The following is a 22074-nucleotide window of genomic DNA, read 5'->3' as shown; positions in this document are numbered from 1 at the left end:
GTCTTTGGACTGTGGGGGAAACCGGAGCACCCGGAGGAAACCCACGCGGACACGGGGAGAACATGCAAACTCCGCACAGAAAGACCCTCGCCGGCCACGGGGCTCGAACCCGGACCTTCTTGCTGTGAGGCGACAGTGCTAACCACTACACCACCGTGCCACCCCAAGTCCAAGTCATTAAAGAATATTTCGAGTCGAGCCCAAGTCGAGTCCACTACTGATCCGAGTCGAGTCCGAGAACAAGACTCCAATCGCACCATTTGACGGTTGCTGTTGCTTCCTTTATGTGAAACCGTCTCTGCTGCTGTGTTAGATTAACGCTACTGCTTGACTGCCCCATTTTAGTTAATAGGCTACAGATAAAAAGCTTGTTCATCGCTCAGCAAGCCCCGCTATCAACAGGGCAAATAACATGAGAGAGGGTTAACACTAGCTAGTTCATCGGTCAGCAAGCAAGCCCCGCTATCAACAAAGCAATGAACATAGCGTGTCACTTACTTCTCTGGGTGGAGTCTTGCCAAATGATGAATGAAGTTCGAGGTTGTCCCTGTCATCTCCTCGATAGTTCTTCTACATATAGAGCACATAGCAGTGCATTTTTTCCCACTGCACGGGAAGTCTGTATAAGCAAAGTGGATAATCCTAGGTGCGTTCGCTCCAGGCATTTTAGCGCCATTAACATTAGTTTGTTCCTGAACATGACGTATGAACAGGTGAATGTGCATTCTCTTGCACAAAATTAGTATAAAAATTAATGTAGATACAAATATACATATCTTATGCCAAATTATTATGGCATGTTACAAGAAATAAAGAAAAAATCCAAGTCCTTATCTTCAATTTACGAGTCCGAATGCAGTTAATGCACGAGTCTGAGTCCAAGTCTGAGTCATCAGTGCTCAAGTCCAAGTCAAGTCACGAGTCCTTAAAAATAGGGCACGAGTCAGACTCAAGTACTACAAGCCTGCCTATAACAGCATGCGCCATCATGTTTCATTCATTTCATATCACATAAAGGATATTTAATATCAGAGTAGGAAAGGAGAAGGGTGTTGGTGTTGGTAAGTGGTCGTTTATAATGTATCAACTGATACTGCGATCTGAGACATGTACGGTAAGAATGCATAAATTGTAGCCAAAACACACAAAAAAATGTAGTAATACAGTCTGTTCCTCTTTTAAGCATTAAACATGATTATTAACATTGTGTTTTTGTTTCTTAATTAAATCATAACATCTGAAAGGATACAGCAATAGTAATAAAAGAAAGTGTCTGGGAGGCTACACTGCAGTGTTATTGAGAGGAAAGTTCCATTGCCATAAACAGAATTAACCTCTCTGAGAAAGAGCAATAACAGGCTTTGTCTTATAACAGCCATTCTACTGAAAAAAAAAGTATTTGGAGCTTGTTAGGGAGTGCTATCCATCTTCTCACCCCACCCACTTCCTCCCCGGTCGAATTAAAGCGGCTCACCAAAAGGCGGTGATTTAATCCTTTCACTAACAAGAGGAGCAGTTGCTGCTTGCTACTTTGAGCATTTCTAGCCTCCACATTTTGAGGGCACCAGTTGAGAGCTCTTTATCCGAGGCACACATAGCACACATTCTGAGCTTTCCCTTCATCTTTTGATCAGTGTGTGTTCATTAAGTGAAAAATGTCGATGGAGTATGAATACTCAGTGTCAGCTTGTTTTTCTAGTTGTCGTCCCTGCTAGGCTTGTTTGTCTGCTCGAATTGATTCTTCAAGCGCACGACGTGTAGTGCGTGCACTGCGGCAGGCCTGAGTGAATTGACTCGCGCTGAAATGGTCATGTTGGTTGCTTTGTACTTCATTTTGTGGAAAGGAATGAGATTATGAAAGCAAATTCTGACTCTAAGTAAAAGGCATTTCGGAAGAAAGAGTGAAGGAGTGGCAGGTGTAAGATGATCTCATCTCATTATCTCTAGCCACTTTATCCTGTTCTACAGGGTCGCAGGCAAGCTGGAGCCTATCCCAGCTGACTATGGGCGAAAGGCAGGGTACACCCTGGACAAGTCGCCAGGTCATCACAGGGCTGACACATAGACACAGACAACCATTCACACCTATGGTCAATTTAGAGTCACCAGTTAACCTAACCTGCATGTCTTTGGACTGTGGGGGAAACCGGAGCACCCGGAGGAAACCCACGCGGACATGGAGAGACTTTCCGGACTCCGCACAGAAAGGCCCTTGCCGAACCCAGACCTTCTGGCTGTGAGGCGACAGCGCTAACCACTACACCACCATGTCACCCGGTGTAAGATGATATAAATATATATCTTATTTAACTCTAACCTTACCCCTACTACCTTTACATGTCATGGCATGTACTACCAGTCTCATTAACAACATTCTGAACCTGAGACCATAAGGCACTCAGTTGTGGTTGTTTATCAAATTAGGTACCAAATATGGCCTCTTGATTATGGAACACGTCTTTGCATTGTTGTCATTATTTTTAACAATGCATTAATTTACCACAATATGTACGGAATAAAACACAAGGGGGTGGTGTGATTATTTTCCAATAACTGTATGTCCAAAAGTGTTTTACTCCTCTTAGTGATTTTTATTTATTAAAGAATGACATCGTACTTTTTTTTTTAAATCAGTCTGTAGTTACACTAATGTTATGGAACACTATAGCTGCTCAACAGCATGACTTTTTCTCTTGAAGTATTTTTACCCCATTTTCCAATTTGGTCCTGCCAATTCCCACCCACCAGGCTAACATGTGCTTCCTTTGAAACAGATGAGTTAGCCACTGCTTCTTTTCTAACTGCTGCTCATGCTGAACCTTAGCATTATTTGCCCTCTTAAACATACATGTGCTTACAGATGCCTGCAATTGTTGCTCTGTTGCTCTGATTTATTGAGTAGGGGCAGTTCTGCCATTTCTCCCACCCAGAGAACATGGCTAATTTCACTCCCTTGACTAGGATATGTGTGGCATTGTTAGTCGAAACTTGCAATCTCTCAACAATAAGGCAAACACTTTTCTGTTGCGATACTTGGATGAAGTGAACAACATGAAAAAGCACAGCTTGTTACTGAGATTCTGCAAAACACAAAGTCCTTTATCTTGAAGTGTTCGTTGTGGCAGAAACCTGTGGCATGCTGATGCTGGAAACTCCCTCCAAAAATGTTAAAATCTCAAAGCATCACCATATAATCCATGATTATACATTACATATTAAATGGTACATTTATTGTGAATCCATTTACTATTAGATTAAGCGTCCGTCACACACATCCCTGTGAATTAGCTGTTGGCTCGATCATGCCAAACTGGCAAAAAGCCCAAGCTGAGCATTTTCAATTTTGAGCACCACTCATTCTGAACAGAGTGGACTGTGTCCTCCAGAGAACAATAACTCAAATCAATGTGAACCACATCCTCTTGCTGGTGACAGTGTGGAAGATGTACAGTGGCATTGGCCAGTTCACAGAACCATCAGGCTTGGCGGCAGGTGGTGGTTAAATATTAAACATCTCAGAAAAAAATGGCAGTGAAAGACATAACAATGTTTGTTTTTGCAGTATGACCATTGTTATCATGGTAGACAGATAAACTTTATTTATCCCAAAAGAATGTGATGAGTGAGGAGAAGAGTGATCCTTACCATTTTTAGGAGTTCGAGTAGGACTACTGAGACCCACATGGTTGTAGTTGTGTTGATGCGTGCCTGCAGAAGAAGCAATGACATGTCTGATTTGCCAGTAAACAAAACCAAACAAAAAACCAAATCATGATACAAAATGAGCTCTTATCTAGAACATGGATGCCCAGATAAGAGAAATGGAAGACAAACTCTTAATCATAATGAACAAAATGTTCCAGCATACATAAATTACATGGACTATAGAGTAACAACATGGCAATGGTGATGACAATATGAGTGCACTGAGATTTATGTTTGACATGACAGAAGAGAGATGTCATGCAGAAACAGCAAACTGCTTTATACACATCAAGTACTCATCTGTAGTACCACAAGCTATATGGGTAAGCATGATACCTTAGAAACATACATATTTGTTATTCATGTACAGTAGGTCTGCCATAATTAAGCCTCACTCATCTGCTGACTTTTATGTTTCTACATTTGGGGAAGCTTTATTTTCCAGCTGTCACCTTGTATGTATGTGCATGTCTTACTGTGGTGTGTGTGTGTGTGTGTGTGTGTGTGTGTGTGTGTGTGTGTGTGTGTGTGCTGCAGAAAGCACTTGGTTTGGAAATGTTCAGGCCATGGTACTGCAGTGTGTGACTTTTGTGGAGGTTGGGGAGTGGTACGTGCAGTTCACTGTAATGTGAGTGGTGACAAATGGCAGCTATCCTGTGTTGCCAACAACGGACCAGTGATAAATGACTTCATTGTGGTATGGACCCAATGCACCAATATTAGGAGTCTGTTGAACATTGCTGAGAAATATGGATATTTTTTACTGAAAAAAAAAGTATTGTTAATGCCATAAAAATTACACTTTATAAATGAACATGCAGTGTTGGGGAGTAGCTAGCTACATGCAGTGACACTATTTTTAATAGCTGAGCTATTTTCAAAATAATATACAACCCCGATTCCAAAAAAGTTGGGACAAAGTACAAATTGTAAATAAAAATGGAATGCAATGATGTGGAAGTTTCAAAATTCCATATTTTATTCAGAATAGAACATAGATGACATATCAAATGTTTAAACTGAGAAAACGTATCATTTAAAGAGAAAAATTAGGTGATTTTAAATTTCATGACAACAACACATCTCAAAAAAGTTGGGACAAGGCCATGTTTACCACTGTGAGACATCCCCTTTTCTTTTTACAACAGTCTGTAAACGTCTGGGGACTGAGGAGACAAGTTGCTCAAGTTTAGGGATAGGAATGTTAACCCATTCTTGTCTAACGTAGGATTCTAGTTGCTCAACTGTCTTAGGTCTTTTTTGTCATATCTTCCGTTTTATGATGCGCCAAATGTTTTCTATGGGTGAAAGATCTGGACTGCAGGCTGGCCAGTTCAGTACCCGGACCCTTCTTCTACGCAGCCATGATGCTGTAATTGATGCAGTACGTGGTTTGGCAGTGTCATGTTGGAAAATGCAAGGTCTTCCCTGAAAGAGACGTCGTCTGGATGGGAGCATATGTTGCTCTAGAACCTGGATGTACCTTTCAGCATTGATGGTGTCTTTCCAGATGTGTAAGCTGCCCATGACACATGCACTAATGCAACCCCATACCATCAGAGATGCAGGCTTCTGAACTGAGCGCTGATAACAACTTGGGTCGTCCTTGTCCTCTTTAGTCCGAATGACACGGCGTCCCTGATTTCCATAAAGAACTTCAAATTTTGATTCGTCTGACCACAGAACAGTTTTCCACTTTGCCACAGTCCATTTTAAATGAGCCTTGGCCCAGAGAAGACGTCTGCGCTTCTGGATCATGTTTAGATACGGCTTCTTCTTTGAACTATAGAGTTTTAGCTGGCAACGGCAGATGGCACGGTGAATTGTGTTCACAGATAATGTTCTCTGGAAATATTCCTGAGCCCATTTTGTGATTTCCAATACAGAAGCATGCCTGTATGTGATGCAGTGCCGTCTAAGGGCCCGAAGATCACGGGCACCCAGTATGGTTTTCCGGCCTTGACCCTTACGCACAGAGATTCTTCCAGATTCTCTGAATCTTTTGATGATATTATACACTGTAGATGATGATATGTTCAAACTCTTTGCAATTTTACACTATCCTTTCTGATATTGCTCCACTATTTGTCGGCGCAGAATTAGGGGGATTGGTGATCCTCTTCCCATCTTTACTTCTGAGAGCCGCTGCCACTCCAAGATGCTCTTTTTATACCCAGTCATGTTAATGACCTATTGCCAATTGACCTAATGAGTTGCAATTTGGTCCTCCAGCTGTTTCTTTTTTGTATCTTTAACTTTTCCAGCCTCTTATTGCCTCTGTCCCAACTTTTTTGAGATGTGTTGCTGTCATGAAATTTCAAATGAGCCAATATTTGGCATGAAATTTCAAAATGTCTCACTTTCGACATTTGATATGTTGTCTATGTTCTATTGTGAATACAATATCAGCTTTTGAGATTTGTAAATTATTGCATTCCGTTTTTATTTACAGTTTGTACTTTGTCCCAACTTTTTTGGAATCGGGGCTGTAGCTTTTCCAATAACATGCTACTTTTTCATCAAGTAGAGTGTAATGTTTTGCCTTACTATACCACTACTTTTCCCTTCTCACACAACCAGTTGAATACTATTTTTGAATGAAAGAAATGTGAATGTGTAATTTATTTTTTGATATTTCAAACTTGTGTAGAATGCAGAAGGTACATGCCTCTTTCACAGAGCTCTCTATAGGGAATATAAGAGCATCATGCTAAAGAGATGTATCCTACTAATGATAAAAACTAGACTATAGACCTATAGAATATCCATGATCAGGTATATTTGTTTCTAAACTATTCAAACTATACATAAATGAACAAAAGGCTGTTAAAAAAAGCACCAATTTAAAGTCCCATAAATGCATATAGCTCTTTTATTTATTTTATTTTATTTTATTTTTTATTGTAGTTGATTACCTAGCTGGTTAGGTTAAGAGTTTAATCAGGAGTAATAGCATTAGGTATTGAGTAATTTCTGTTGAATTAATGTGATGGTGAAGTTTCAATTGACAACTGACTTTGGATATGGTTTAGTCTAATAGTTATCATCAGCTAATATGAAGTAACAAGAAATGATGAAAAGCATACATATTGTAGCAGAACACAGCTACTTAAAGCGAGACGGCCTTTCGATTTCATAAAATCGGTGAAATTTAGTTCCCTCTGAAATTTGGTCATTGTGATATATATTTATTTCTATCTCACAAAATATCAGGCCATTCTATGGCTGGGAAGTTATAATTTGAGGGGATTCCTTAGCAAATAATGTGCATGAAATCACTCGCTTCACGCATTCAAGCAGACAGAGGAAGTCCGTGTGCACATGTGCAGGTTTACCTTTGACTGTGCACTGACATTTACATCATTCTGTCGCTAAATGAACAGCTGATCACACCGAGGTGCTCGCCGATATTTATTAATTTGGTCCTGTGTTTCTTTTCCTTCACAACATAACGTCTTTTCTTCTTGCTTTCTGTTACTGTAGTCGGTCTTTCACGTTTCATTTGTACATTCACATCCTCCATTTTTCTCTCCTGTTTCAAATTTGTATCCTACCGTACAATGCCTTGTGTGAACGAGAAAAGCCCACCACGTGATGCATGACATAGTATCTTGAATTGGGTCATGGTGAAGCAGGAAAAAATAGCAAAGAATTTAGGGCCATGTGGCCCTAAATTCATTAATTGTTCTATTAAAAAGAAGAAAAAAAACCTTAATAAAATTGGAAGTCTGTGATTCGAATTCAGTAGCTTACGGTCCACTAAACAAAAATAATTGGGTGTCAGGGAAAATTCTTTTTATGACTTACACTTGAAAAATCTGAAAGGCAGTCTACCTTTAATTCAATATGTATTACAACCCCGATTCCAAAAAAGTTGGGACAAAGTACAAATTGTAAATAAAAACGGAATACAATGATGTGGAAGTTTCAAAATTCCATATTTTATTCAGAATAGAACATAGATGACATATCAAATGTTTAAACTGAGAAAATGTATCATTTAAAGAGAAAAATTAGGTGATTTAAAATTTCATGACAACAACACATCTCAAAAAAGTTGGGACAAGGCCATGTTTACCACTGTGAGACATCCCCTTTTCTCTTTACAACAGTCTGTAAATGTCTGGGGACTGAGGAGACAAGTTGCTCAAGTTTAGGGATAGGAATGTTAACCCATTCTTGTCTAATGTAGGATTCTAGTTGCTCAACTGTCTTAGGTCTTTTTTGTCGTATCTTCCGTTTTATGATGCGCCAAATGTTTTCTATGGGTGAAAGATCTGGACTGCAGGCTGGCCAGTTCAGTACCCGGACCCTTTTTCTACGCAGCCATGATGCTGTAATTGATGCAGTATGTGGTTTGGCATTGTCATGTTGGAAAATGCAAGGTCTTCCCTGAAAGAGACGTCGTCTGGATGGGAGCATATGTTGCTCTAGAACCTGGATGTACCTTTCAGCATTGATGGTGTCTTTCCAGATGTGTAAGCTGCCCATGACACACGCACTAATGCAACCCCATACCATCAGAGATGCAGGCTTCTGAATTGAGCGCTGATAACAACTTGGGTTGTCCTTCTCCTCTTTAGTCCGAATGACACGGCGTCCCTGATTTCCATAAAGAACTTCAAATTTTGATTTGTCTGACCACAGAACAGTTTTCCACTTTGCCACAGTCCATTTTAAATGAGCCTTGGCCCAGTGAAGATGTCTGCGCTTCTGGATCATGTTTAGATACGGCTTCTTCTTTGAACTATAGAGTTTTAGCTGGCAACGGCGGATGGCACGGTGAATTGTGTTCACAGATAATGCTCTCTGAAAATATTCCTGAGCCCATTTTGTGATTTCCAATACAGAAGCATGCCTGTATGTGATGCAGTGCCGTCTAAGGGCCCAAAGATCACGGGCACCCAGTATGGTTTTCCGGCCTTGACCCTTACGCACAGAGATTCTTCCAGATTCTCTGAATCTTTTTATGATATTATGCACTGTACATGATGATATGTTCAAACTCTTTGCAATTTTACACTGTCGAACTCCTTTCTGATATTGCTCCACTATTTGTCGGCGCAGAATTAGGGGGATTGGTGATCCTCTTCCCATCTTTACTTCTGAGAGCCGCTGCCACTCCAAGATGCTCTTTTTATACCCAGTCATGTTAATGACCTATTGCCAATTGACCTAATGAGTTGCAATTTGGTCCTCCAGCTGTTCCTTTTTTGTACCTTTAACTTTTCCAGCCTCTTATTGCCCCTGTCCCAACTTTTTTGAGATGTGTTGCTGTCATGAAATTTCAAGTGAGCCAATATTTGGCATGAAATTTCAAAATGTCTCACTTTTGACATTTGATATGTTGTCTATGTTCTATTGTGGATACGGTATCAGTTTTTGAGATTTGTAAATTATTGCATTCCATTTTTATTTACAATTTGTAATTTGTCCCAACTTTTTTGGAATCGGGGTTGTAGTATATACAGATTAATGTTAACTGGCTAGCTAGATATTTCTAGAGACAAGCTGAATTAAGAGTCTGTATCTCTTGCTTTGCTCATAATTGTTGTTTTATAGTTAAGTAATGTTCATCTATCTCACTCAGAGTGGTTTACAAAGATGAAAATAAAATCCGTGTTATGGCACTGCCTGCACAAAGTATATACATTTTATTTTGTGCAATACATTACATGCACAAATGAACACGTTAGTTGCTTTCCCTCAGTTTGACAAAGTAGATTAAAGGAAACAAATAAAGTAACTCAAATATAGCGAGCTCCTTTTTTTAATGTAGCGAGCTCTTTTAAGTTCAGCTGTAGGCTAATTACTATAAATCATGAGTAGCTTGTAGCTTGAAAAAGTAGTTTCTTCAACACTGCTGAGTTTAAAAAATATGCCACGCTAAGAGTCTGAGAAGTCTAATTCCTGAACAAATACACTGGGGGAAAAACCTCAGCAATGAGTCTGCTTCTGCAACATCTGCTAAATTAGAAGTGTTCAAGTTCAAGTGAAAAAGTTAAAGACGATTTAAGAGGCCAGTGCACTATCAAATTAAGTCACATATTAGACCAAGTGTGTGTGAATGGCAGTGCAGAGACATAATCTAGCTTTATTGTGAGGCCTAATTAATACCAAGCACAGTCCCGTTGAGTGACCTTGCTTTAATCTGGGGACCAATTAGCCTTTTTTCAGAGGGCTAAAGTGGAGCTAGCTAGCCTGTTATAGTGACCTGTTACTCTGTCATACTCTTGACTCAAAAAACAGGGAATGGCCAGCAAAGAGGGTGGAAAGTTATTAATAATAACTTAACCCACTCCAGAACTGCCTGACTTTTACAATTCTTTTCTTTTCCTGCTTGGCAAGCCTGAGAATGTGAAAATTAATTGGAGGCACAGGGGCACACTATTGTCTTTTGTTATGGAGATGTTTCCCATTTTGCCTTTAAGGCTATTCAGGTAAGTAGGCGGATGGTAAAGTTTCAGTTTGTTTCATTCAGGCTCCTTGGAGAAAGGAGAACAAAAACTTTAGGTGTCATTAGGGGCAAAGGATTCAACTGTGCTCAATCCGGGAAAGTTTTGACCTACTGCCTTGAGCTGACAGATTCAGAGAGATGTTGAATGCAGGATGGCTGAGTCGCAGAAGCTGTGCTGAACTCGCAGTGTTAACGCTCCCTTGTTTCACCACGAGGTCTACTTTGTTGTGAATCATGTACAGCCTACGTTGTTGATGGGTTTGGCCTTTCAAAACAAAAACAGTATAGGGAGCAGCAATCACTGATCCCAGCGCCTACGGGCGAATGAATCTTCACATCGCACGCATTCCTGCTTCACACCTAATACATCCTGACAACAACACTCCTGCCAGGCCGCATAATAATATCCAGATGGTACACCAGTGATTCAGTATTCTGACATTTCTGTTGCATATTCACATGAGAAAAACTGCACTGGCATCACAAAGACTGACAAATGTTGTATATGTAGGCTGTATTACTGCAAAAATAGTGGGGTACAAGACTAGTTTGCAAAGCAAATTATTTTCATATTATGAAAGTCCTTTGCTTTATCACTTTGATCATTTCTGTTCAAGATTTTGTTTACAAGTGCAACAAATGCTGGGAGGCTTATCGTCCAATATTTTTGCATACACAAATTGAATCTAATGAAATTTAAAAAACATACCCTCAAAAACATATATGCAGGCATCTAGAATTTGCATAAGCAAGGCCATGAAAACATCAAAAAAGACTATATTTATATGAAAACTTAGTAAAAATAGTTGAAACAAAAGCCTGAAATGAACCATGTAATTCTTTTCTTTTCTTTTCTGAATCTTAAGCCTAAAAGGGATGACCTAGGTCAAAGGAAAAACAAAACAAAACCTAGAATTTAAGGGGAAATAAATAAACAAGGTCATAAAAGAACATTTGCATGAACAGCTGTGTAGCCTCCAGTGTTGCAAAGCACCCCCTCTCCCCTCCCCTCCCTCCATCATGCCATCACTCCTAAGCCAGGCCAGCATTGTTGAGAAGCAAATGAAACACACAAATTGCTTCCTTAATAACCACAACATGCCAACCATCTGAAATCAGGAAACATTCCTTTCCTACACTGTGTCTGATTAAAGATGACGTTTTTTCTTTCACTGAACGTCATGACTAAGATTCTCAGCATGGTTTAAAAATACCATGAATAAAATACCTGGTTGACCTTTAATGAAACATGAGTTTCAAAAAGTGGCTGGTGCTAAGGATATTGAGGTTTGGTGGAATGGATATCAGTGAACCATGAGCAGGAGAGACCGGACCTAAAAGTTATTTTACATCCTTTTACAAACTTAACCTTTTGCATTTTTTCCTTTCCTTCTACCATACAAAACAAATTCCTGATCCAACCATTAATTACCAACATCATGTGATATCCAGGGCAGGGCCAGGTGAGGTGCAGGCTCTTGCCCCAGTGGGTATGTTGACAGGGCAAATGCAGTGGGCTTGCCCTTCTGCTGCTCTGCTGGACGCAGGGGCCAGGAACCCGATGGGAGTTGGCATTTAGCGACTGACAAAGAGAATTAACCTTTACTTGCAAAATGTTAAACTCCATAATGGTCTGGCATGCAGATTTGGAGTAAAACTCATGGGCTTGGCCAGAATTCACTGGGAATCAGAAAAAAGGAGGGCTCCTGAGTGGCAGAACAAAAAAACTTCACGCTATTCTTAGGATTTTGGGCGTTCGAATGCCATTGATGACACAGCGATTGGTGGCTTGGGATCCAAGGGAGTATAATTAGCTCTGCTGTCTGGTTGGGAGGGACGCATTACTCTCACCCCTGTCAATCAGGATGGACAGCTCTGGGCTCATGGATATGAAAGAGGGGACAAAGGATGACCTCAATATATATAGAGAGCCCTCCAGAATTACAGGGTCTTCAGCAGGGTTCAAATCCAGAGACTCAGACTATCTTGACGACACACTGATTTTGTGTTTCTTTAACCATTTCTGTATTTATTTGAATTGCAACAATGCCACCGGAAGTCAAAGGGGAAAACTGTCCATGATCTCTGGCTGGGAGGGGCATACTCTCTCTTCTCTGCATATTACAGCAATTCTAGACAATTGTAGGCTCCTGTAAGCTCATGAACGTATGCAGAAGAGGGCAAATTTCCTCTGAGTACGTTATGCTGCCGTGTGTCGCAGTATGAGTAGCAGTTGAAAAAGATACAGTTGGTTTCATGTGTCTTGAAGGAAGCAGGTGTTACCCTGGTTGGTAGCAGTAGCATGATTGGGGAGAGCTGGCTGGTAGGTAGGAATCAGCAGGTGGCCAAAATCACAAATTGCTATAAATTGTCAAGGCTTTACAGCTTTTTTTTTTTTTTTTATCTTTCAATAGAGTAAATCAGCTGGAAGGAGTTCTGAAGTTCCTTGAGAAAGATGAAAAAAGATTAAAATTTTGATTTACCTGTGTGAAAGTAGTTAACACTTTCCTCCAATTGTACAGTACAGCTGCCCTGTGACATAGCATGAGTTGGTGGTTGGCTTTGTATCTTAGAAGCTGTTTTGTGGTTGGGAATTGGCAATGACTAAAATTCAGCCAAAATGGGATAACAAAAAAAAAAGAGTTAAGGCATACCTCCAGTACCATGAAGGGCTAGGTTGTTGATGAAGCAGGTGAAAATGAGCAATAGTAAGTCACTGAAGCATTCCGTAGCCATTTGTGATTATATTCAATAATACCCTGACAAACCCAAGGCAAGAAGCAATAGATGTGAAAAAGCTTGATGTGTAAATAATAACCTGGTCTTTCTTGTGAAGTGCTTGGTCCCACACTGACAAATGCATGCTGACAGCCTTTTCAAGTGACTATATAACCTATCTCCAGAGGTCACAGTGAGCAGCAACACTTCACTGCCTCATTTAGCAATATCATGGACATGCAGTAATATGAAGTACACTGACCCCATACTAACGCATGGGTGGACTTCCTGACTGCGAAGGCACATTGCAGAGGAAAAGCTCACGGCACACTGTGTTTACTTGTTTTTATTTAATTTCACTCAGGCTAAATGTATTTCATAACACCAGTAACGACATTATGAAAAAAGACTGTACATCAAAAGAAAGATTACTTTTCTTGTTGTAAATCATTGTTACACATACCAGGTTTCCTGTGGATTCCAGAATCCAGGTGTTCTTGCGATGAACAGTAGCGCTGAGTTGTTAACAAGGATAAGCACAGATTTATCTGATGTCTTCTTTTATTAACAAGAAGTAACATCATCAATAAAACTGTCTTTATCCTTGCACAGGTGTTTGCATTTCCTGTTCTGAGGTGGTCAAAGCTTGTGTAACAGACTCCAGGAGACAGAAAAGAGTCCAGAGGAACAGAGACACTACAGGGAAGTGAGTCAAGCAGAAGGGAGTGCTGGGCTTTTAATGAAAGAAATAAAGAGAACAAAAACAGGACAAATCTAATCGAGTGCCGGCACAAATCTACTAGGTGAGGGGTGAGAGTACATGGACGTACACAACCACCACAAACACAGACAGAGGCTAGCGTCAGGGGTCAAAGGGGAAAACACACTCAACCACACAGATTTGCCTTCCTACCATGGTGACTCTGAGACCGCATTGGCCACTGCCTTTCACCTAGAAAACACAACCAAGCAGAGCGAGGCGGTGAGTGGGTGACCATCCAGCATACTGAGTACAAACACACACTATAGAGAGGGCATTACATAACATCCGGCATCTCCAAAAGAGGCCACTCCATTTGTTATATTTTTCTGAGGGAGTCTAGCTAAAATTCACAGGTAAATGAATCATGCTAATTACTTGAAAAAGATAAAGTAAATCATGCTGTTACATAAATAAGAAGCCATGAAAAAATGTTGAAAAAATATACCAAATTCTAATTACTGTTACTATTAATGTGTCCAAAACATAAAAAAATGCTGCCTACTAGGCTGAATTTCGAACAGATATCTGAGGCTACAGTGGGCACAGGCTTTCCACACTGCACAGTTGAAAATCGGAAAAAGACCAGGTGATGTTTTTACAAACTTCAGCTTAGCCTGTGTCCACTGTAGCCTCAGATTCCAGGTCTTGGCTCACATGAATGGAACTAGATGTGGTTTTCTGCTGTAGAAGCCCATCCACCTCAAGGTTTGACATGGTGTGTAACAGGTTGAGATGCTTTTCTGCTCACCATGGTTGTAAAGAGTGGTTATTTGAGTTACTGTAGCCATCATGTCAGCTCAAACATGTCTGACCAGCTTCCTCTTCCACCATCATCGCTCACTGACTCCCCCCCCCCCCCCCACCATTTTGTGTAAACTCAAAACACTCTTGTATGTGAAAATCCCAGCAGGCCATTTCTGAAATCCCATCAGCAAGTCATTGAGCTCATATACTGTATTTCTCTATTCTTATGCTTGACCTGTATCTGCATGATTTTATGCATTGCTCTGCTGCCACATTATTGATGGACTTCATAAATGCATGAATGTATAAGAGTTCATAGCAGACAGTGAGTGTATATATCAATTGCTAACCTAAATAGATTGCAGTCCTTTGCATCATCCATCCATCCATCCATCCATCCATCCATTATCTGTAACCGCTTATCCTAAGCAGGGTTGCGGGCAAGCTGGAGCCTATCCCAGCTGACTATGGGTGAGAGGCGGGGTACACCCTGGACAAGTCGCCAAGTCATTGCAGGGCTGACACATAGAGAAAAACAACCATTCACAGTCACACCTACAGTCAATTTACAGCCACCAATTAGCCTAATCTGCATGTCTTTGGGGAAAACCGGCGCACCCAGAGGAAACCCACAAAGACACAGGGAGAACATGCAAACTCCACACAGAAAGACCCCCATCGGCCACTAGGCTTGAACCCAGAACCTTCTTGCTGTGAGGTGACAGTGCGAACCACTACACCACCGTGACACCCTTTGTAGCATCCAGTCTTTAAAAAAAATGGCATGGGAAACAGTGAGTACAGATAAGTTTTTTTTTTTTTGGTAATTATTCTTGACATAAGATTTCATTCCTAGTGGGAAATGCTTGGAATAGACAAAGAATATTTATTATATTTACTCTAATACTTTTTTTTCCATCTTGCCTAACAGAATCTTTTGTTTAATGGCTGTTAGCATGAGCAGCAATCTGACAATGTGGTGACATAAGCTGCCTTGGAAGCTTGTCTCAAAATATTTCCTTACAGGTGCTTTGTAAGACAACTGACTTATTCAGTATCAATGCCTTCTGTTTTGGACACACATATTAAACACAATATAATTCAGAATATCTTTCAGTTTCAGTGTAACTGAAAAACTGTAGTGCTTGGTTTATATGAGCAATCAAAATTTTCCATGAAAGGAATATGCCATTGTTCCATTGTTCCGACAGTTTGTGTCGAACTGTTTTCAAGACAGAAAACAGTTTGACACAAAACTCACTTATAATGGAAATCTGGAGTATATCTGGCTATAATGGAAGAATGGTTGCTGGGGAATACAATAAATATTTATGCAAAATACATTGTTTGTAGAGGATGTTCAGAAATGTTTTAATCAATGCTAGTCTAATTAAGGTTCTAAATCTTTTCTTCCAGGGATTTTGTTCTTCCAGGGATGAATGTATGATGATGTGTTACAAACATATACATACAGACAAAGAAGTGCCTCAGTTTTGGCAAGATTACTCATCAATACTTTTAATAAATAACCAAAAATAATTTTAATGTATAGCTCCAGCTTTGGATAAAACTATGTAAGAACAGTTTTGATATGGTGTTTTTCCAAATGTATTGGAATGGCAAGATTTTTTTTTTTTGTTATACACTGAAGACATTTAGGTATGAGATCAAAAGATGAATATGAGATGATATATCATACTTTCAGCTTTCATTTCCTAATATTTACATCTAGATGTGTTAAACAACTTCAAGCGTGACAGACCATCCAAATTTTATGTGAGCAAAAGTATAGGAACAGATGGTTTTAAAGTATATTTAAATAAATAATATGAGGGTTTGCATCTTGTGGCATGACCTCTATATTTCTGCTCTCAAAGTCTTCTTCATATGGTGGATTGTGACACCGTCACCCCTGCCCTGTGTAGGTTGTTGATGATGTTACTGACTGTTGTGTTTGGGTTTTTCTTCACAGCTCTCAATGTTTCTGTCATCAACTGCTGCTGTTTTCTCTGGCTGACCTGTTCAAAGTCTGGTTGTTAGTACACCTGTGGTTTCTTACTTTTTTAGGACATTCCAAATTGTTGTATCAGTTATGCCCCATGATTGTGAAATGGCTCGGATTGATTTCTCTTTTCTCAACTTCAAAATGGCTTGCTTTTCTCCCATAGACAGCTCTTTGATCCTGATGTTGATTTGTCCTTTTTACTGAAAAATGCAGTCTTCACAGGAGAAACCCAGGACTTAAACCAAGAGCAGACATTCAGCGCTATTAATCAGTTAAACAATCAAACAAGAGACACCTGTCAGTCACATGTTCCAATATTTTTGAAAACAGGGGTGGGGTCTAACAAAAGGTGCCATTTTGTAAGTTAACACATCTAAGAATTGAAAGCTGAAATTCTGATCTATTCTGATCTATTTATCTTTTGATCTCAAATGCATGTCTACACTGTATAGCAAAAACAAAAGAATTGGCCTTGCTATTTTAATATTAGGGTGGCACCGTGGTGTAGTGGTTACAGTGGTGCTTGAAAGTTTTGAACCCTTTAGAATTTTCTCTATTTCTGCATAAATATGACCGAAAACATCATCAGATTTTCACACAAGTCCTAAAAGTAGATAAAGAGAACCCAGTAAAACAAATGAGACAAAATATTATACTTGGTCAATTATTTATTGAGGAAAATGATCCAATATTACATATCTGTGAGTGGCAAAAGTATGTGAACCTCTAGGATTAGCAGTTAATTTGAAGGTGAAATTAGAGTCAGGTGTTTTCAATCAATGGGATGACAATCAGGTGTGAGTGGGCACCCTGTTTTATTTAAAGAACAGGGATCTATCAAAGTCTGATCGTCACAACACATGTTTCTGAGGACCTCAGAAAAAGTGTTGTTGACACTCATCAGGCTGGAAAAGGTTACAAAACCATCTCTAAAGAGTTTGGACTCCACCAATCCACAGTCAGACAGATTGTGTACAAATGGAGGAAATTCAAGACCATTGTTACCCTCCCCAGGAGTGGTCGACCAACAAAGATCACTCCAAGAGCAAGGCGTGTAATAGTCGGCGAGGTCACAAAGGACCCCAGGGTAACTTCTAAGCAACTGAAGGCTTCTCTCACATTGGCTAATGTTAATGTTCATGAGTCCACCATCAGGAGAACACTGAACAACAATCACTACGTTTACATGCACATAGAGAGAATCGAATTTCTGCCGTTGTTCGACTGAAATTGAAGTTCAAAATGCCATGTATACACCTTAATTCGGCTGAAATTGAACCGAACTTGATTTCTTGGAATCGAGCTACACGACCTAGTTTATGCGATTTCTGCCGAGCTACTTAGTGCATGTATACCCTATCGAGCTAGTTGTCGAGCTACTTCCGGAAGTGACGAGTGACGAGACCACAAGCGGGAAACACAACAGCCTCGGTTGGCATGACAACGAATCATGACAACAGCATGAATTTTTTCTTTTTGTGGCATTGTTTGCACTGTTAAAATTTAGCTCACTTACTGTATCACCAAATACATCTGTATAGCTGTTGCATAGCTGTGAATTGTGTACATAAACAAGTCATTGTATTTGTGTGTGTGTGTGTGTGTATATATATATATATATATATATATATATATATATATATATATATATATATATATGTCCAACATCTGAAGAATGTCAATAAAAACAAAACAATTGAACTTTTTGTGTGTTTATTAAGACAAGTTAAATTGTAAGCAAAAAAAATATTTTTTTGTAAGCAAAAAATGGACTTTAGAAAAATATTATTGTGCAAAATAAGTTGTCTTACAAAACAGTGGTCTGCGCCGGACAGTTTGTAGCCATAGTCTGTTAGAGCAAGCCTAACAGCTTGAACACGGCTAGTGTTGCCAGATTGGGGGTTTTAAGTGCATTTTAGCGGATTTGAACATGTGTTGGGCTGGAAAACGTCAGCAGTATCTGGCAACACTATTGAGGTATTTCACTCACGTGACCAAGTCATGTGACACTGGCATTTTGGACGGCATGGCTCGAATCAGTTTGAATGCGAGGAAGGCGACAAACGAAAAACATAAAAGAAAAAGGAGCGAGATGCAGAAAACACCTTCACTATCCAGCGATGTAGGGCATTTACAGGGCGAGCAGAGGGAGAGGTATTTGCAAAAATTGAGGTTAGCAGGCTTAGAGAATGACGTTTACCTGCTTCCACCAGGATTGTTCACTGACGTACGGAAGTACACGAAGCCCTCGTCTTTACCTGACTTCGGCCCACATGATCTGTATACCTATGTCGTTAAAAACCCATCGCCATACACAGGTATTGATCTGAAAGCATATAAGAGTTTGGATGCCTACAAATATTTTGTGTCAGGCTGGGTAACATGCCTACATCAGCGGGTCGTCCCTGGAGCCGGTGGTCGCCATCTGATTACAGCTAAGGTTTGTTCACATTTTCATTTACTTTCGGTCCTCAGGATAAACAAAATGTTATTAAATGTCATTGAAATAACTTCTTAGTCTGTTGAGACATGGCCCGTTATAAATTTGCTGTTACCAGGCAATGACCAAGAACTGTATTATTAGGGTCGGTGTAGTTGTAGCAGTGTATTAGCAACTAGCTGTTAGCACTATCTAATGTCAACAACATCGTAGCTGGTATGTTACTGTAGCAATATTTACGTTCAGTCATTTAGATGACTGTTAAAACCTTTCAGTCTCAAGTTTTTCCTTTACTGGATTTACTAGTTTACTGAGCTAGCGCGCTCGGCCAAGCCGGGAGCCATCGCGCGCTCGCCGGCCAAGCCGGGAGCCATCGCGCGCTCGCCGGCCAAGCCGGGAGCCATCGCGCGCTCTCCGGCCAAGCCGGGAGCCATCGCGCGCTCTCCGGCCAAGCCGGGAGCCATCGCGCGCTCTCCGGCCAAGCCGGGAGCCATCGCGCGCTCGCCGGCCAAGCCGGGAGCCATCGCGCGCTAGCTCAGTAAACTAGTAAATCCAGTAAAGGAAAAACTTGAGACTGAAAGGTTTTAACAGTCATCCAAATGACTGAACGTAAATATTGCTACAGTAACTTACTAGCTACTGTTGTTGACATTAGCTAGCTTGCCGTCCAAAATGGTGGACACCGGGGCGTCACGTGACCCTGTGACATCAGGTGAAATACCTCAATAAGCTCTTCTTCATGACGACAACCGGAAGTGTACCAACACGATGGGGCGTGTAGCGCCACGTGTGGCTCGGGTGCACAATGCACCTTGCACAATAGCCCGATTTCACTTGTGCATGTAGGATTGGATTTCTCTGGCACCCCTGATGGGACCCTTTGCTCGATTACCGACAGCAGCTCGATTTGGACGTGCATGTAAACGTAGTCAGTGACTACGTTTACATGCACGTCCAAATTGAGCTGCTGTCGGTAATCGAGCTGAAGGTCCCAGCAGGGGTGCCAGAGAAATCCAATCCTACATGCACGCAACTGAAATCGGGCTATTGTGTGAGGTGCATTGTGCACCCGAGCCACAGGTGGCGCAACACGCCCCATCGTGTTGGTACACTTCTGGTTGTCGTCATGAAGAAGAGCTATTCAAAAGTGTAAACAAAGTTATCAGTTCCGTGTTCTCCATTGCGCGTTTTTCTCCCGTCCATGAATTTTAATATATTCAAGTCCTTAAGCTGAATGAGCATGAACTCTGTCTCCTCATTGCTCCAGAAGTGCACGTTTCTGCTTGCCTGTAGCAGTGGGGGCGTGGTCAAGCGCCGGTCTGTGACAGGAGGGCGGAGCCAGGGAAGGTGAGTGGCAGAATAACTACACCTGACGGTAATTAACCTGTGTTTGTGTGGCTTCCCAGTAACCGCGCCCTATTTAAGGAGGCAGAGGGAGAGCAGAGGGGACAGCTCATCCCGGGACTAGAACACAGCGTGCGCTGTGAAGAATAAAAGAATAAAAGTAGGCTGTTAAACTGAAATAAACTGACAATAAAAAGCCTATTAGTACCAGAAGCTTTGTCCTGCCGTCCTCTGTGCTCCACCCACACTTCAGAGAGCTCTACATTGCCATTTTCTCTTCTCCGTTTGTTCCTCCTGACCTCTTCTGCTGCTCGCTACTACTGTTGTCATGCCGACCGAGGCTGTTGTGTTTCCTGCTTGTGGTCTCGTCACTCGTCACTTCCGGAAGTAGCTCGACAGCTAGTTCGATAGGGTATACCTGCACAAAGTAGCTCGGCAGAAATCGCATAAACTAGGTCGTGTAGCTCGATTCCGAGAAATCAAGTTCGGTTCAATTTCAGCCGAATTAAGGTGTATACATGGCATTTTGAACTTCGATTTCAGTCGAGCAACGGCAGAAATTCGATTCTCTCTATGTGCATGTAAACGTAGTGAATGGTGTGCATGGCAAGGTTGCAAGGAGAAAGCCACTGCTCTCCAAAAAGAACATTGCTGCTCATCTGCAGTTTGCTAAAGATCACGTGGACAAGCCAGAAGGCTATTGGAAAAATGTTTTGTGGACGGATGAGACCAAAATAGCACTTTTTGGTTTAAATGAGAAGCATTATGTTTGGAGAAAGGAAAACACTGCATTCCAGTATAAGAACCTTGTCCCATCTGTGAAACATGGGGGTGGTAGCATCATGGTTTGGGCCTGTTTTGCTGCATATGGGCCAGAACGGCTTGCCATCATTGATGGAACAATGAATTCTGAATTATACCAGCGAATTCTAAAGGAAAATATCAGGACATCTGTCCATGAACTAAATCTCAAGAGAAGGTGGGTCATGCAGCAAGACAACGACCCTAAGCACACAAGTTGTTCTATCAAAGAATGGTTAAAGAAGAATAAAGTTAATGTTTTGGAATGTCCAAGTCAAAGTCCTGACCTTAATCCAATCGAAATGTTGTGGAAGGACTTGAAGTCAGCAGTTCATGTGAGGAAACCCACCAACATCCCAGAGCTGAAGCTGTTCTGTACGGAGGGATGGGCTAAAACTACTCCAAGCCGGTGTGCAGGACTGATCAACAGTTACCGGAAACGTTTAGTTGCAGTTATTGCTGCACAAGGGGGTCACACCAGATACTGAAAGCAAAGGTTCACATACTTTTGCCACTCACAGATATGTAATATTGGCTCATTTTCCTCAATAAATAAATGACCAAGTATAATATTTTTGTCTCATTTGTTTAACTGGGTTCTTTTTATCTTCTTTTAGGACTTGTGTGAAAATCTGCTGATGATGTTTTAGGTCATATTTATGCAGAAATATAGAAAATTTGAAAGGGTTCACAAACTTTCAAGCACCACTGTAATACTGTTGCCTCACAGCAAAAAGGTTCTGGATTCAAGCCCAGCGGTTGACGGGGGCCTTTCTGTGTGGAGTTTGCATGTTTTCCCCGTGTCTGTGTGGGTTTCCTCTGGGTGCTCTGGTTTCCCCCACAGACGTGCAGGTTCGGCTAATTGTTGGCTATAAATTGACCATGAGTGTGAATGGTTGTTTATCTCTATGTGCCTTGCGATGACCTGGTGACTTATCCAGAGTGTACCCTGCCTCTTGCCCATAGTCAGCTAGGATAGGCTCCAGCTTACCCACAACCCTGCACAGGATAAGCAGTTACAAATAATGGATTGATGGATGTTTCAATACTTTCAGACAGGACTGTATAATTAGATATAATGTAATAGTCACAGACGA

The 22074-nt window shown here is 40.9% G+C and overlaps 1 protein-coding gene across 1 annotated transcript in view; it reads right to left on the bottom strand.

Moving 5' to 3' along the window:
• The window catches only part of LOC132897742 (protein shisa-6), a 74345-nt gene that overhangs the window by 5734 nt on the left and 46537 nt on the right, over positions 1-22074 (bottom strand). The window contains exons 4-5 of the mRNA XM_060938968.1: positions 13794-13832; positions 3646-3708 (exon numbers count right to left, since the gene is read on the bottom strand). Of these exons, the coding sequence (XP_060794951.1) occupies positions 3646-3708; positions 13794-13832 (102 nt within the window). The remainder of the gene's footprint in view (positions 1-3645; positions 3709-13793; positions 13833-22074) is intronic.

The sequence above is a fragment of the Neoarius graeffei genome, chromosome 14 (assembly GCF_027579695.1).
Source record: "Neoarius graeffei isolate fNeoGra1 chromosome 14, fNeoGra1.pri, whole genome shotgun sequence".
Lineage (NCBI taxonomy): Eukaryota > Metazoa > Chordata > Actinopteri > Siluriformes > Ariidae > Neoarius > Neoarius graeffei.
This window is presented reverse-complemented; position numbering and strand designations above follow the sequence as displayed.